This window comes from Aulostomus chinensis, chromosome 12 (genome assembly GCF_037954235.1).
Source record: "Aulostomus chinensis isolate RoL2024-O1b breed Wild chromosome 12, RoL_Achi_v1.0, whole genome shotgun sequence".
NCBI classification, from domain to species: domain Eukaryota; kingdom Metazoa; phylum Chordata; class Actinopteri; order Syngnathiformes; family Aulostomidae; genus Aulostomus; species Aulostomus chinensis.
The window spans coordinates 18,014,488-18,032,172 of NC_141331.1; the positions used below are offsets into that span (position 1 = coordinate 18,014,488).

The 17,685-nt window shown below is 42.3% G+C and overlaps 2 protein-coding genes across 5 annotated transcripts in view; one reads left to right on the forward strand and one right to left on the reverse strand.

Annotated features, from left to right (window-relative positions):
* Positions 1-3,970: 3,970 nt before the first annotated feature.
* On the reverse strand, positions 3,971-8,062 carry cmklr2 (chemerin chemokine-like receptor 2). Of its 2 annotated transcripts, none has more exons than XM_086221287.1 (3): positions 7,862-8,062; positions 6,604-6,725; positions 3,971-5,797 (listed from the first exon to the last, which is right to left on the reverse strand). In XM_086221287.1, the coding sequence occupies exons 2-3, from the start codon at positions 6,629-6,631 to the stop codon at positions 4,707-4,709; spliced, it is 1,119 nt and encodes a 372-aa protein (XP_086077413.1). In that variant the 5' UTR covers positions 6,632-6,725; positions 7,862-8,062; the 3' UTR covers positions 3,971-4,706. The 2 variants fall into 2 exon arrangements, with proteins under 2 accessions (XP_086077413.1, XP_086077414.1); XM_086221288.1 differs by having other exon boundaries at positions 6,622-6,725; positions 7,862-8,061.
* Positions 8,063-14,565: 6,503 nt separating this feature from the next.
* The window catches only part of adam23b (ADAM metallopeptidase domain 23b), a 29,170-nt gene continuing 26,050 nt past the window's right edge, over positions 14,566-17,685 (forward strand). Inside the window, exons 1-3 of one of the 3 annotated variants that reach the window (XM_086220609.1) lie at positions 14,566-14,877; positions 15,502-15,719; positions 16,500-16,576. In XM_086220609.1, the coding sequence (XP_086076735.1) occupies positions 14,802-14,877; positions 15,502-15,719; positions 16,500-16,576 (371 nt within the window). In that variant the 5' untranslated portion in view covers positions 14,566-14,801. The remainder of the gene's footprint in view (positions 14,878-15,501; positions 15,720-16,499; positions 16,577-17,685) is intronic. The other 2 variants (XM_086220610.1, XM_086220608.1) reach the window with 2 other exon arrangements.

Genomic DNA, 17,685 nt, shown 5'->3' on the forward strand with positions numbered 1-17,685 from the left:
TAGTTAAATAGCCTGTGTCGTCTGAGAAGAAAGTCAAATTAATTCAGAGTAAGTGCATTCCATTGGGCATGTCAAGAAAATAGATGACATTTCCACAATAAACTTGACATTTTGCGATTAAAGTTGGCCTTTTGAGACTACATCAAACAGCTCAGATGTTTTTCGCTCCACTGGTTTACCTAACCCTGCGTGGACAGGGGTTTATTTTCTTCTCTACGTTTCCTCTGTTTTTTTTAAATGCAAAATGTTAGACCTTAGTCATCTGATTTATTTTGACTTTACGCTTGATATTTCCACTTATTTCTCAAAGTGCATGATTGGAAGGCAGCACTACAAAAATTTGAAAGAAGACTAAGACAACCCCTGCCAGAATCCCCACAATTAGGCCTGTTGGGGGATTCATCTCAAATGTTACCAGGCCTTGCTAAGTCAGAAGTTGGGGTAATGTTAACAGGCTTTATGGTAGCAGCTGGGATTATTCTTCTTAAATGGAAGAGCCCACATAGACCCAAGGTTGCACAATGGCTCCAAGATAGCCACTTTTGAAATAATGATTGGTAGGGTGCAAAATAATCCAAGCAGAAATACTCAAGGATGGCTATATTTTGACTACAGTATTGGTAAAAACTGTTGGAAGGGATGCAAGATACTAGTTAATATAACAAATATGTGTAATACATGGGCTCATACTGTGTGGTGAGGGGGTGCTGGGAGGGTTCATGTACATAGGCTGCCTTTAAGGTTTTGTTTTTGTTTTCTTTGTAGTCTTGTGTTTTGTGATTGAGGTTGTATAGCACTTGTGTAACTTTTGTAGGTTAAATTGTAAAAACAAATGAAAAAAAAACTCTGACAAAAAAGTGCTTGATTGCAAAAAAAACCTTCCTGATTTTAACTTTATTCTCAACATTTCATCTCTTGACAATTTTGCTTTTAATAAAAGTGCATAATGAAAGGAAAAAAAAAATTCCTCTCTCTTATCACCTTCTTTTGCTTTGATACCATTCGACCATGTTTGTCTAATCTGAGTGATATTTAAACGTTGTTGCTGTAGTTCCTGATGTTGTGAATGACTGGATCAGTGTCCTGCTCTTTCCTGGCATACAGTTGGCTGTCATCCATGAAGAGGGGGTGACTGATGCTTGCTCCACTTTGCCACCAGTATCTGTAGCCACTCTTAGCGATGATCTGCCTAAGGAGGTTCAGGCATCACTGTGGTAAATGCAACATTTTAAGGTAACTTGTGCAATTGGCTTCAAGATGGCCTACAGCATCGTCTTCCATAACCCCACTGAGATCTTGAGCGAGGACTCCAATATCCATCTGTTTGACATTGCATTGTAGGCTTTCTTGTCATCAGTCCAGGTGGTGCATAGGTTGGTCTGCCTGGATTTGCAGTCTTGGGTGACTGCTCCATCAACCAGTAGCTGGTGCTTGACTCCCCCAGTATTCCTCCCAATTCCTGTGTGAGCCCTACTCATGTATTTGGATATAAGTGTCATGGTTTGCAGTTCACCACTGGGTTCCCCGTGTCTCCCTGAATGCACCACCTCTCACTCACTCACTCCCTCAGCCAACCTCCTCTGCCAATCAACCTCAATCACCTGCACCTGTCCCCACACTATAGGTCTCCCTCTCCCTTTGTTCTCTGCCGGATTGTGACACATTCATGCCAAACTCTCCAGCGATATCTTTCAGACTGACTTCCCGGCTTCAACCCTGCTTGCACTGACCTTTCCCCTTTGCCTCAGCCCTGGTAACCACTTCTGCCCTTGAGAACTGCAAGTCAGCCTCTGTTTTTTCCCCTGTTTTTTGCCAGCCTGTTTTTGCCAGTTCTGCGTCTTTGGAGGACATCTTCAGTTATTCGTTAAGCCTGAATAAAGGACATTTATTTATTCAACTCGTTTCAAGTGTGTTGTATTTGGGTCCGTACCTCTCATCGTTTCAGTAAGTCTTTTCATCTTGACCACAATGATGCCTGACAGAAGCTTCCCTGTTGTGCAGAGAAAGGTAGTTGGATGGGATCACACCCATTTGGGGATCCGTTATGATCAGGACTGTCTGTCATTGGATTAGCCACTCAGGGTGGGTCCCATCTGTCAGGGGTTGGTTCAGTTGCGCTGCCGGGAATTCATGAAATGGAGGTAGGTTCTTTCGTTATTGATGTGGCTCACGTCAGACCCCACTGCTGTCCAGCTCTTCTTGCCTGACACTATCTTGGATGTTTGACATTGGGATGGTTCCTTGATCTCGTTCTGGGATATCACTGCGGTCTGCTCCTAGGTTCACTTGCCATCAAGCAATGATGTTATGTGATGCCTCCCTCTCCCGTATTATGCTCCTCCAGTACTACTCAGTCTCAGCTCTGAGTAGATCTGTTTTCATGTTATTATGGTCCCATTAAGAGTACACCTTGGATGGTTCAGTGGTGAACATCCTATTAATTCTCCTGACTTCTCGCTCTCTTTTGTATCTCTTGAGGCAGGTAACCAGACCTGTCTTTGCACGGCAGCAGTCTCCAGTGCATCAGGTATAGTCAGTTTGCTGTAATTCCTAGGTATCCCTTTCTGTCCCACACCTTTCTGCAACTGCACGAGTTGATTAACTTCTCTCTGTGCTGCCTTGATCTTGGCCTCAAACTTCTTTTTTGATGGGATATTGCTGTTTGTGGCTGATGGTTGTCACCTTGTACCCAAGTATCTCTATGATCACTGTTGCTTTGGTGTGTATCAGCCCACTGGTCTCAGTTATGGTCCTAGTCGGGACACTGTAGTGCTACATTCACATCTTCTGGCAGACTTTCAGAGTGTACATTGTCACTTAGCCTTGGTAACCAGCTATGGGGGTGCTGGGTGTGACCTTCAATCTCAGGTCAGTAGACCTTGTCTTAAGGGTTGGCAGCTTAGTACAGAGTTTGGGGATGGTTATATTGCCCCTCTGGAATGGCATCTCCCTGTCGCCGTTCCTTGTACCTCACCAATCTGTAGTTGTGATAGCAGTTGCCATTTGTGGATGTTGGAACACTGGGCCAAGAGTTGTTTCTGTGTTAGCCTACATTCAAAGAGACAGAGGGAATTCTTCAAAGCTACCCACAGACCATTTCAAAGCATCAACTGATACCTTGGCCTTTGTTTGTATAGTAGCATTCCACCAAATCCAGGTTCTTCATTGTACTTCATGGATGTCTTGTACAAGTAGCCCATTTCTTATCAGGTTGGCCTGGTTACTAAACACCTGATGTAGACTTTGTTGACTCAAAAGAAGTCCAAGTCAGTATGACTCTTATATTTGTTGCACCCATCCTGTGGGAGGCCAGCAAATCTCTCTATGACCACTCCAGAGCACCAAATGTTTACTTAAGTGTCTACATTTTTCAAGGCATTCAACCAGGGAACGTCCTAGACACAGGATATCCTGTTCCTCTAGAAGAGTGTGGGAGTGACAGGTACCTAGCTAAAGAAGGTTCTCAAGGATATTCTGGCTTTGGTGAAGAAGAGATGGGGCATGGGGAAGGCCATGGTCCTAGGGTCAGCTGCAGGGGGCAGTGGGGAGATATCCCTACTGTTGTGCCACCACCATGAGATGTGTTGGAGTTAATGGAGCAAAACATCCATGGACATCTCACGGCATCAAACTAAGATCAAAGTATTGTCTGTGCCAACCAAAACGATAACAAAAAAACTCTCTAAAGCCACACCAGGGCAATTTTTTCCCCATATGTCTAAGGTATTCAACCAGGTTACCTCCTCGTCACAGGACATCCTGTCTACATCTGTCAGGTCGGAGTTCACCAGTCAGCATTCACAGGAAATGCCTGTTTGCTGACAGACACTCAGGAAAAAGAAAAGATTAAATCAGATTCTTCTGTACATATCAGGCCTCAAACAGTCCCCCAGGGTTTACCTTCTCTGGGTGTGCATCCAGCATCAAAGTCAATTTTGCAATAAAAGTACTCTCACAACATCACGCCACAGAGTGTTAAAACACAAGTACAGTTTGCATTACGAAAAACAATTTTGTTAAATTGTGTTTATTTTCAGTACATTTAAATGAAGTATTTCTACACCTTAAAAACTATAAAATACATAGCAAAACTGTCCAAAATCATAATAAAGATATGCATCTCTGCATATATTTGTTTAAAGAATAAAATATTGAGCATTAATAAGAAAATAAACTTTCTTTGAAACAGCAGAACTACCTTAAGATTGGAGAATACACAAGATGAAATGGTCCATAAAATGCCAGGAAACAATAAAAAAATAAAAATGCAAAAATAAATGCATTTAACTTTTACAGCATTTATTAAAAAAACACCAAAACGTCAGAGAAGCTAGAACCAAGGTGTTCGGCGTTCAAATTTTTGAGACAAAGATTAATTGATTACCAAGGTTTATAGGAAATTACATTTCTATCCATCAAGATTCAGACCAGTTTTTTCAGCTTTAATAACTATTGCCTGTTTTTCTGCAGATTGCCCAAAAATAAATGGAAAGATCCTGGCTATGAGCATGGCAAATGTGTAATATGCTTTTTTTCTTTGAGGGTAACTAACTGGTGCAGTTGGCATCATGCCGTCTAACTAAAACAAAATGGGAACATTTTGACAACCAATATGATCCCATAATCCTCCACATTAACACACAAATAACAGTCAGTATTACCAATGTTTTTCATGGACAGCTACAAGAGTCGGTGGATGGCTGCAATCACAGAACTGATGACTCCACAGGCTCCTCTGGTGGGCTGTCCTGAGGAGGCCCCGGCAAAGACTCCATTTCAGAAATGGACAGGCTGAGCTCTCTTAGTGAGCTTTTAGTTATGTCCAGGCATGCACGCTTCAGCCTCTGGCGAACCCTTTTGCCCAGGAGCATATAGAGCAGTGGGTTAATGCAGCTATTGAAGAAGCCCAAGCTGGTTGCAAAAGGAAAGCCCATTTTCAATATGTTATGTAGATGCACTGAGGAATGTACAGATAACTCCATCAAGCTAAAGGCATGAAATGGAGCCCAGCACAAAAAGAAAGCCAGAATAACAGCAGAGACTGTTTTAGAGAAGCTAGACAAGCGAACTACACCCTGAGATCTATTCACTTTGACCGTCAAGAGAATGCCCGTCACACATATTGCAGTAAATGGCAGCAGGAAGCCCACAGTGGTACGGATGACCACTACTATTATGTGTCTTACAGCTGCTGCGTGTCCATCGTGTGGATGGAAGTTGTTGAAGCACACCACCTTGTCATGTAAGCGCATGGTGTCACGAAAGATCAGCGCCGGGCAGCTCAGGGCAGCAGCAAGCACCCATATGCACCCACAAATACCCCAGGCTCTCGCTACGGTCCGATACCTCTGTGACCAGTTCAGATGGACCAGAGAAACATACCTGTCAATACTGAGCACTGTGACAAAAAGCACACTGGCAAACATGTTCATCACAGACACAAAGGAATTAATCTTACACATTTCTACACCGAATATCCAGTTAAAGTCCCGCAGTATGTAATCAATGTAGAAGGGTAGGAAAAGTACAAATACAAAGTCTGCCATTGCAAGGTTGAGCAACCAAACATGGTTGACAGTCTTTTTGCTTTTACACCCTGTCACCCAAATGACAATTCCATTTCCAATCAGACCAAGCACAAAGGAGGCAATGTAGATGACCACAGAGATTATATGCATCGTTTCTTTCTGCTGATGCTCGTCTTCCATGTCTTCCAAGTCCCCATATTCCATGTTGTACTGATAGGTGAAATTAAAATAGTCCTCATCCTTTACACACGTGTATATGTCGAAGTTGCCTGTGGGAAGGAAAAGCTCATGATACCATTAAAATGTTTAAAATTTCATCTGAGAGGAGTGTGCCATTTTTTTTGGTGGGGGGGGGGGAGCAAACTGTCTTGACACAATGAAAGGTAGTGGATGGTACTGTTAGCATACTTCCATCAAAATTAATCAAAAACCCTTTCCAAAGAAGGGTCTTTGACTGCATTAATATAACTAAGGTAGTGCAATGTAACGTAAGTAAAAATGTTTGTCTCTGTTCTCCGTTGGCATGTTATATGAAATCACTGCTCTCCAGTCAGGCATGTAGTTCCAGCTATGTCAATCAATCAATCAATCTTTATTTATACAGCACCAAATCACAACAAAAGCCATCTCAAGGCACTTTACTCAAAGAGCAGGTGTAGAACCTCACTCTTCAATTCAAATGAAAGAGACCCAACATTCCCACATGAGCACTTGGCGCCGTTGGCAAGAAAAAACTCATGTGTGCCACTCTAAAATGACAGTATCCCATAACCTCTGAAATGTTATATCATAATGAAAGTTATCTTCATTCAGGCAAAAAAAAAAGTTGCGGCGAAAGATATGATTACTTTTGACAGAGGCAGGCTCAACCTCACCATTCACTTCCACTCATTAAGCTACGCTAACTAGTGTTCAGCAGGTCTCCGAGGGTATTGGTTCCTTTCTGCCTACACGGAGCAGACAGGGAAAAGGTTATCTATCTTATTGGACTCTGTGAAGGACGGTGAATAAGCATGTTTCCTTAAAAAGTGTGGTGTTTAACTCTAGGGAAGCCCCTCAGTTACAATCAACCCACCAAAAGTTGTCACCTCACTTTCAGTCATTGTGCTGGGTTGTTCTCCAAAAAGGGATGTATCGCCTCTTCCCAATCATTCAGCTCCTGTGTTGAAGTTAGGACCGGGTGTGTCCAGATTAAGCCTGGAAAACAGTGTAAACATCCATTTGGATAAACAACATGGACATTGGGATGACGCAGAAAGACACAACGTGGTAGTGATCGTATCGTTTACCGGGTTAGAGATCATGGAAGGACTGATGAATCTGACTGCACAACATACACATGTTAAAATGTCACTTTAATATCTGGACAGAGGAAACACACACTTGTATCTCTTCCTATGCCATCACTAATGAGGTGTCAGTTTGTGCACATATGAGAAACATGGTGCTATCCTCAAACCCACCACACTTGAGTTAGATAATAGATTTACCAGACTTTGCCAAACTTGGTTTCATTCATCTATTTTTCGTTTCCATCACATATTACAAATTAATTAGCAACACATGAAGGGTTGGATTAAAGTGGAATTTGTGCAAATAACTCAGATGGCATGATGGCCTGTCAGGGCTGCTCCGAGAGGGGCCCGACTGCATGCCAGAATAAAAAAAAAAAGAAAAAAGGAACTAGTAACAAGCTTAATAAGAAAATATACTAATCCTGCAGTTTTTTTTTCAGAGGTATAAATGCTATCAAAATACAGGATCCTTCATAACTTGGTCAGGTGGCAGAGTGACACTTCAGTGCAAGTGAAAACAGAAATAAATGAGAGTCAGCGAACAAGCACAGAGACAAAAGGCATTTTAACAAAATAATAATTGTTTGCTTTCTGGCACTATTTAATTACAGTTTTGGCCCACTGACAATTCTTCCAGAAAAAAAAACCAAACAAACAAAATACGCAAAAACAACTAGGAAACCCCAAAAACAAAACAAGAAAATTCTACGAATCTGAACAAATTATCATGCAGCAACAACAGGACTAGAATCTCAGAGGCACAAAAAATAACAGCAAAAAAAAAAAAAAAAGGACTATGTGGCTGTTTGGAAATGAAGCAAGCATCCGATTTTCTCTTGGAAAAACCACCCGTAACAAAATCGACAAAGAACCAAAAGAACCACCTGTCCTGAGCTGCTCACGATAACGAGGATTACTTCTACATATATAAGCGATAACGGCGCTGTGAGTGCCACATACACAACACCGACGCAAGTGGAATAAAGTACTGTTGTTGTTTTTTTTTATTATTTACAGGAAAGTGAATTACTTACTTACCAAACAGAGGCGCTCTTTTGAATCCAAACAGAGAGCTCCGACATGTAACAGCTTTTCTTCGCTCCGTTTCAAAGAGCCTCGTCCGTGTTTTCCCCACACAGCAGTAAAATTCTGCCTGTCTGTTGCTTGTGGACTCTTTTCCGTGAGTTCATCCAAACTAAACTGCGTTCCTCATTTCGGAGGCGCTGCATCAATGTGCAGTGGGCCCGCCCGGCTGCTGTCGCGTCACACAAGCACCACGGAGCGAAGAGAAGTTATTGGTCACCGACAAGAATGCTTTCATTCACAGGCTGCTTCTCATAGCAGCGGCACGCTCCTTCGCCGACTGACTAAACGGAAAGGCTTTGAATATTGCAGATTTTTTTTGTTGATTTATTTTTACCTCCTGAAAGCACCAGCAGCCTCCTTCAGTGGTTACACGAAGGCCCACTGAGGGGAAACTTGGCTGCCTCTTGCTTCATCATTAGCAGACCTCAAACAGTCGAGTTAGCATCTTAATTGGTCATTAAAGAGGGCTGAATTTTCACGGGATGCAGTTATAATTACGTTTGGCTTTTAAAAGGCTTTGTAATCTAGTATTTTCTCATCAAACTGAAAAAAAACAACGCAGGAATATGAACTTATTGTATTATTCATACATTTTCTTCCCAACTGCTAAATTTTTTTTTCCCCCAGCTTTATGGTTCAGAATAGGATCCATACCTTCTCAAGAACCGATCCAAAGCTTAAGCTCAAAGACTTCATAGTCCGCTGTTATCTTGATCCCATGTTCAGAATACAATCAAGACCATTGTGTTATTTTCCTCACAATCTACACGGACCACAAACGTCTGGACATACCCTTGTCAATCAGAAAATTCTGAGCCTATTCTTTCAGTCAATCTTAGACATCATATGATTCAGGGCAAACTATTGTATGTTTCTGGTGCAGTGTAAAGGCACCACCGTGTATTGCTCTTGAGGGTGAAGTTTGAAAACAATATTCGACTTTTCGAATATTCGACTTTTAAATGAATGCCCATTTTTAGGTAATAACCATGATAATTTGGGTTTTGTGGATTGACTGCTGTTAAAAGATGAGCGAGTGTCTCCCCTAGACGTTGCATTTGTTTCATTATATACTCTCTCTGGTGTGTGTCTGTACCACTGACTGGTAGTATTCCTTGTCGAAACATGTTCAACAGACATGTTTAGATGCTACATAGCCTCTACTAAATTTGCACATCTGGATTTTCATTTGCTTTCATCTGAACATATGCATTCAACATGTGTCCGGGCTTTCAGCATAGTACAACAACAAGGCAGTCAGCCCTTCCTGTGACACTATACCACCCTCATCACATATGGCATATGGTGTACCACAGGGTCCAGTTTTAGGACCGAATCTCTTCATTCTTTACATGCTCCCATTAGGTGACATAATACGGAAGCACTCAATCAACTTTCACTGTTATGCGGATGACGCGCAATTCTACTTGTCGATGGAGCCAGACGACACAAGCCGCCTTACTAATCTACAAGACTGCCTGAAAGACATTAAATCCTGGATGTCCTCTAACTTCTTAACACTAAATTCAGATAAAACTGAGGTCATCGTGTTTGGACCTAAACACCTCAGGGACACACTCTCTAATCGGATCACTACTCTAGATGGCATCACCTTGACCCCGAGTACAACAGCAAGGAACCTTGGGGTCATTTTTGACCAGGACCTTTCCTTCAGCTCCCACATAAAGCATGTGACGAGGACCGCCTTCTTCCATCTGCGAAGTGTCGCTAAGATTAGGAATATCCTTTCCCAGAGTGATGCTGAGAAACTGGTGCATGCATTTATCACTTCTAGGCTGGACTACTGCAACTCTCTCCTGCCAGGATGTCCTAAAAACTCTCTAAAGAGTCTCCAGCTGGTCCAGAATGCTGCAGCAAGGGTTTTGACAGGAGTTAAGAAGAGAGAACACATCTCTCCCACTTTAGCTTCTCTCCACTGGTTTCCTGAAGGATCTAGAATGGACTTCAAAATCCTTCTGCTGACTTATAAGGCTCTCAATGATAAAGCCCCATCCTACTTGAAAGAGCTCATTAGTCCCTACTGTCCTACCAGAGCACTCCGCTCCCAGAATGCAGGTCTTTTAGTGATTCCCAGTATCAATAAAAACAGACTGGGAGGTAGAGCCTTTAGTTACCGGGCTCCTTTACTGTGGAACCAGCTCTCTCCATGGGTAAGAGAGGCAGACACTCTAACTACGTTTAAGTCCAGGCTTAAGACTTTCCTTTATGACAGAGCCTTCAGTTAGGACTGGTTCAGGTAGCTCTGAACCATTGATAGCTATGCTGCTATAGGCTTAGACTGCTGGGGGACACATCTGGTTACATGGAGCCCTTCCCTCCTCTCCTCTCCTCTCCTCTCCTCTCCTCTCCCCTCCTCCTCTCTCCTCCTCTCCTTCTCCTTCTACTTGTTGCACTTTGTAGTTTGGCCTTGGTGTCTCACAGTCTCTCTGTGTTTCCACAGATCCACCAGAGCTCCATCTCTCTGCTCCAACCGCCGCCTGCATCACCCCCCCACCCCCCTTTTTTATCCCCTACTGTTACACCGTCCTGCGCTCCCCTTCCACGAACCAGTCTGACATCCAGTCCCCCATCAAGCTGGCTTGCTCTCCCTGCCTCCCCTACCAGAAGCTTCCTTCTTCAACTGTTATTAACATTTCCATGTTTCCCACATTTTGCATTGTAAACTGTTTTCTTGTCTGTAGCAACATCTACTGCACGTCTGTCCGTCTTGGGTGAGGGATCCTCCTCTGTTGCTCACCCTGAGGTTTCTCAGATATTTCCCTGTTAAAAGGGTTTTCTATGGAGTTTTTCCTCAGTCGATGTGAGGGTCTAAGGGCAGAGGATGTTGTTATGATGCCATGTGAAGCCCTTTGAGACAAACTGTTTGTGAAAACGGGCTCTACAAATAGAATTGCCTATCCTTAACTTCTGAGTCAGTTGGAGAGCAGGCTCTTTCTCACTGCATTAATGTTTGTAGTTTTCACAGGTTCAGCTCTTCAAGCCATTGTTGACGTATATGTGCACAGCTGTGCACAGCTGGCTCGGTGTGAGGCACTCACAGTGAAATCTAGAAGCCAAGTCAGGCCCGCAGTCTTTATTGAAGATATTCTTGTCATGAATTCTGCTAGATTTCTGTTTTTGTTCATTCATTCATCCATTTATTGACCACCTGCTGCTGACAAATCTGTGTGTGTATTATATATATATATATATTTATATATATATATATTTATACATACATATTTTCATAAACACAAATAAAATCCAGATGTGCCAATTTAGTAGACATTATGTTGTATTGTATATACTAAGACATATTTCTACGTGCAGTACGACCAGTCAGAAGTTCAGACACACCCTATAGGGAGAGGATATGATGATACAAACAGGATTTCCTGGAAAGGCGTTGACTTACAGCAGTCAAACCTGTACGTTATCGTAAGGTATTTCCTGGACATATGTTTGTAAAATATGAAATACAAATTGAACCGTATGTCATAGAGACTCGCTCTCAACTGCACTGAAAACTGGAGAGACTGTGCCTTCTGAAGGTTTAGGAATGGTGATTTCAACTGACAGGGTCTACATACTGCACGTGTGACAGCCATTTATTTGTGTGTAATGTGCGGGCAATTCACCTCGTGGACAATGGGTGGCAGTCCTGTATTGGGCGGTGCAAATGCATTTACACAGGTAGAGCAATCAGGCCAGGTGTGTGAATGCCAGAAGCAAACAGTTTTTGACCGCGCGGTGGAGGCGTTGAGATATAGCAGCTGTGTATATGTATATGTATATGTATATGTATATGCAACCTAACTGTAAGTATTTCCAAGTATCATGTATCTGGACCTACAGAAACAAAGAGAGACCATGCAAGCAGTAAATCGTGAAACAGAAAAACAACAAAGGCACTGGATATATATACGCAGACACTGGCGCGTCATTACGGTCAAAGGCATACACCAGTGACTTAAAGGAAAGCCACTTATAGCATTCTTGAATTTAGAAAAATCTCTTATCGCTAAGCTGATAGACAAAAGGGTCTATCATATCATTGCACAATCTGACATATAAGATTAAAAAAAATCACAACAAGAAGATGCCCATCCAAATGGTACCAACATGTTCAATTAGGAGTCTAATCTACTAATCTACATTTCAGAAGTAATCTGCACTTTGATCCAGATGGCCAGACGCAGCCTTTGAGTCAGGCTTGACTTGGGCCAGAAGGTGGCCCTCAGCGAGTGCAGCCACCCACACCCACACCCAAATGAGCCACAGGAGAACTGAACTAAGAACAGATGTGGGTCACACTTGAGGCAAAAAATAATCATTGCTATCTGTGTATGTGGTTGTTCATGCTGTCTGTAAGCACAATTATTTTATCAGATTTGACAGCGCTTCACTCAGAAGACATTATTTACTGCTTTTAACTTGCTGAGTAAACAAAATCCATGAATTGAAGCTCTGTAATTAAGGTATACGGTTGAATAGATGTTCTGAATTGTTAATGTGTTTCAATAAAGGTGTGAGAATTGAAAGATTAATTAAAAAAGAGTCTAAATTGATGCAGTAGAGGTATCCTGACTCTGTACGTGCTCAAGAGTCCTACATTTCCCATAATTCTGTTCCTTTATTCCAGCACATCTTTAACGTCTCATGCACCAAATTCGCACCATTAATGCAAACAAAGCAGAAGTCTGACGCCCATTTCTGACTTGAAAGTTAGTGTACAATTAATGCATTCAACTTTTGCTCCGAAAGTGTGATGACAATTAACCTGGTGCAAGTATGTCTAATTTTTTGACTCCTCATGCAAAAATGCAGCTATACTTTCCTCCATAGATCGCACATAAGGTTGCAAAATAGGGAGCCTAGGGTGCACCCGATGCAGTGATGTCGCAAAAGTCAAAGCGCAAGCCCCTGACACTTATGTCTGAATTTCAAACCTTGTTTGTGTCATGGATTTACTCTTAACATTTCAAACAAAAAATAAATCACATTATGAAATATGATATAAAAATAGGAGAAATTACAGGTTGTGAGGCAGTAAAGAATCACACTGAGGTCACATCCAGTTTAAACTGGTGACTTGAATCTGAAATAGTTCATGTGGATTCTGGTGCCTACTCATCCCTTTTTATTTCATCAGATAACCAGACAACTTTATGTCAGTGACCCAGAGTGACCATTCATCCCTTTGTGGCCCGTTCAGAGGAGGGAAGCTGTCACATCTTCAGTAGCTCTCTCTTTCTGAGTGTGTTTGTGAGAACCAGCTGGAGTTGTGTCCCCCTGGAGAGGGGACATTTTCTGAAAATAAGGACAGTCCTCACTTGCTGACACCTGCAAATGTGAGTTAAGATATGGTTTTGGGGGTTAGAATTCATTTTAGGGTGAGGGTTGGGGTTCGGCACTCACAGTGGAACCTAAAAGCCATGTCATCCTCCTTGATCTCAGTGTTTGTTTTTTCATGCCTTTATTTACTATCTGCTCCTGCCAAGACTCCCTCTCTGTCTACCACACTTTTCCACATGCTGACTGCCAGAATGTCACTTTCCAGCATATGTACTAGTATTCAGAACCCTGTTACCAGATTATCTGCCTCATTCTCTGGACTTGGATTATCTGCCTAATCCCCGTCTGTTAAATTTGCCCTCAGAATTGATTGGATTAAAACCTTGCGGATTTTAACAGATAGTTTGAGTCGTGGTTGTGAGTTTTTGTCTGACTCAGCGCACGTAACATTTCTGAGAATATCACATGTCAGATGGAAACTTTATGGTGCAATCATCACTTTGCTTTCACTTTTTAGCACCTACAACGCCACAATATTGTGCATTAACTTTATAATGTTCTTTTCTTAATCCCAAAGCAAGTGCATGTTTTGGATAAAAGTGTATTTAATTGCTTTTGACTGAAGTATGCTAACACTTCCCACCCACTGTCTTTCATTGTGCTAAGCTAACTAGCCTTCCGCAGTGCTCTGGTGGGTCACAGCTCAACACAGAGGAGAGAAGGGTATCATATTTCTCCAAATAGTGGATGTGTTCCTTAAAACCACCTCGCTCCTGGAACGTGCCGGCTCTCAGTCATTCAGTTCTAAGCTTTGGACCGGGTGAATAAAACACAAGGAAAACTACGTTCAGTTCACGAGTTAACACTCAAATTGTCAGTACAATTTTATTTCTCACATGCGAATGTATATATGCATAATTGGAAAAAAAAATTGGTGCTAGTATTTGCTATTGTTATGGAGAGTATTTAAGGTTGCATTACTGTACATTGTGAAGCTTTTAGGACCATGGAAAGATGTGCTGCGATTTCCTTGTACAATGGATTCACTTGAATTGGCTGCAGTGATTTTTTTGGGAATTATTTGTTCATGTTGTTACCATTGGTTATCAATGTTCATTTATGTGCATTATCCCTATTTAAAGACAAAAGAAATAAATTAAAAATAATACATGAAAAATAAGAGATGTGTCATGTATTAAATGTGTCTGGATGGATTGGCGACCTGCCCAGGTTGCACCCCGCACAGATGACTTAGTCCTACCTCCGGTCCTTGGGCCTTTAAGGCCACCCGCCCATCTTCATGCGTCCCCGGATGGAGGGAGGACATCTTTGTGCTCATCGAAGAGAAATGTGCTGGTTGACTTCCAATAGCTGCCTCCGCCTGGCCACCGCCTTCCCCTCTTCGCTCTCCCTCCTCCTCCTCCTCCTCCTCCTCCTCCTCCTCTCGCCAGCAACTGCAGCAGCAGCCCAGTGCCTCCTGGATCTATAAAGAAGGTCTCCCCCTGCACGGCACCTCCCCGCCCGCCACGATGGGCCGCAAGCTCTTTACTGTGTTGATGTGTTGATATTGAGATATTTCAGTAATCAAATATGAATCATGCATTTGATATTTCTGGACACTTTGCTCGTCAGCGTCCTCTCGCTTTGGCTTCATGCATCACTAGCGTCATTCGGTACGTATTGCTGGAGCCTGCTGGCTTTTTCACCACTTTCATCTCATTAAATGTGCCTTTAACTTGCTGTATTTGTAAAATAGTTGTCCACGGTTTACTTTACATGCACGACACCGCGTTATTTTACACCTCAGATTGATTCTGTATCGTATATGCGGCGACCGATGGTGCATGAGGGAGACGAGAGCATTTCAGCATCTTTTGTTCAGCTTGTAAAAATAGAACTCTATATTATGTATGACACCTCACTGAGCAGATATTAGTACTCATTTTCACTGAAATGCATTATATTGAAGGGCTCTTAAGGGGTATTTGGATTGAATAAAGGTCTGGTGCAGAGTTTTTGACTTTGTAAGTGGACATATCAGAAGTACTTTTGAGAATTATATATATATATATGTATGTATGTATGTATGTGTGTGTGTGTGTGTGTGTGTGTGTGTGTGTGTGTGTGTGTATATATATATATATGAAGGGTAAATTGCTGTCCCATTTTGCTAAAGTACAGTGTCCAGTGTCCAGAAGGATTTCAGTGAAACCACTTGCCTCCACATTATCAATAAGTATCATGAATACAGAATCACAGCGGGCTGGTTTTCATGTGCGGTGGGACTTCTCTTGCAGTTTCTCATGGAGTAGAGGACAAGGTTGAGAGGGACGCAGTGCCGGCGCTGCTGAAGCAACAGGCAACTGCAGCACCTGCTACAGACAACACAACACACCATGCAGTAGAACATGTCATTACCTATCCCTCTCGCTTGATCTACTACCTAAATGAGGACTCTGAGAGCACCTATCATGATCTCGACACACGGGTCAAGAACCAAGCTTCAGACGGCCAGGTAAACCGGCACAAAAGAAGGATTGATAAGGGAGAGCGATGCTGGGATGTAGTGAGGTGCCTTTGAGTTTTTTATAATAATCCATAGCAGCTTAGTTAAAGGGAAACAACAAATATTTGGTAAAAAGGCTTACTCATTGCCCTCCCCATAGCCAGACAAGAAAATAGATAAACCTCTCTTTTCTGTGCATGCATGATGCAGCTAAGATCCACAGTTGAGGCTGCTTAGCTTAGCACAAGGAATGGTAAGGAGTGAAAAGAGTAAGCATACATCCGCGCTCATGAAGAGTGATGATTCTCTCTTACAAAGTTAGCCATGATTAATGGTCACAGTGCTTTTCTAGTCATCAATACATTTTTTGAATTGTTGGCCGAAGTTACAGTGAGGCTTCAGATGTGCTGCGTGAAATCACCACCCCCGATGAATTTGTCAGGAAACTGCGTGTGATGACTTTTGGCAGAGGTATGCTAGCACTTCCCATCAACTACCATTCATTGTGCTAAGCTAACTAGCATCAGCTGGTCTCTGTTGCTTTAATGCACAAAAAATGGTTATCTGTCTAGTTTGTCTGGCTGTAGGGAGGATGGTAGAGGAACGTACATCCCAAAAGTTGGTGTGTTCCTTTAAAAGTAAGTCTTTGAAGTTGTATACCCACAGAACATCACCATCTGTCATTTATCCACCACATCTGTGTGTGTTTTCTGTTGAGGATGTTTGATCTTCAAGTTGCTACAATTTAAAATGAAATTTTATTCCTTTTTTTCCCTTTCTCCCCTATAGGCAATCCATCTCGCTCAAGCCAGCTTTCAGTTAGAGGCATTTGGGGGCAGGTTTGTTCTGGATCTAACACTGAACAAGTAAGTCCCTTTCACCCCATCCAAAAGATTTAAGCAAATTTGCTTTTAGAACCAGAATGGTAAATGGCTGTCATTTATATGGAACTTATTCTACCTTGGCGGTACTCCACTGATGGGGGAGGCTCCCATGCCAGGTCCCATTTGGGAATTATTTTCTTGCTCAAGGACACTTCAGCATGGCCTCCAGGGGGCTTGGGCATCAAACCAATAACCCTCAGCTAACTAAATAGCTACTTTACCTCCTCAGCCATACAAGAAGGACACTCTTTAGAGGTCATGCCTACATATAGGCCAGTGTGAAAAAAAAACGATTCTTTTCTTACTGTGTTAAACTGATGTGCCTCAGTTTTAATTGGTCTTCCTCGGCACACCCTTTGACAAGATGCGGTTAAAAATCTACCTTTTTTGTGTTATCCTGCCGACAGGCAGTTAAAGAAACCAGCAGATACAGGGAAAAACACAAACTCCCTGGCAGCTGTGGTTGTTCATAAGAACACAGTTTCATGTGTCAAATATCTTGGGACGGTGCGTGCCGCTGTCCACATACTTTTGAAATGATTAAAACTGCAGCACTGTAGTCATGCTGTGGTTAGGGAGATGTAGCACACCAAGGAACCCATTGTTATTATTCAGAATAAAACAATACCCTGGATACTCATTCCAGCAGCTTGAATCTTAATACTCAGCCATGTGGGCCCAAAGTTAGTGTGTAAGCATTGTGATGTAGGGTGGAAAACAGACTCAGAAGGTTGCGTAATATCTGCAGGCCTAAATGTCTTTCACATGATGATGTGACAGCTAATCACTGGCTGTCTTTACATGCACAGAATGTGCTGAACCCCAGTAAGACATTATTCTGAATAATATGCTCCCATGTAAACAGCATTTCTTGACTAATGCCATGGAGCATGCAATAATCAAATGAAGACATAGTGTGTTCTGGTCTCTGACTCATTATTGAAGTGTGCTGTAGACATGTACACTCCTTCGTCATACTAAAAAGTCCTTCTTTGTTTGTGCAGCATTTTTTGAGACACGTACAGTGGTCAGACTGCTTTGGTCCAGCTTCTAACGAGTGCTACTAAGTGCTCCGAGCACACTTTTTTGCA

Coding starts and splice junctions, on each gene's coding strand:
- cmklr2 (XM_086221287.1), bottom strand. CDS start 6,631: ATGACTGAAAGTGAGGTGACAACTTTTG. Junction 5,798..6,603: donor AAGTGAGGTGACAACTTTTG/GTGGGTTGATTG, acceptor TCCTTCCCACAG/GCAACTTCGACATATACACG.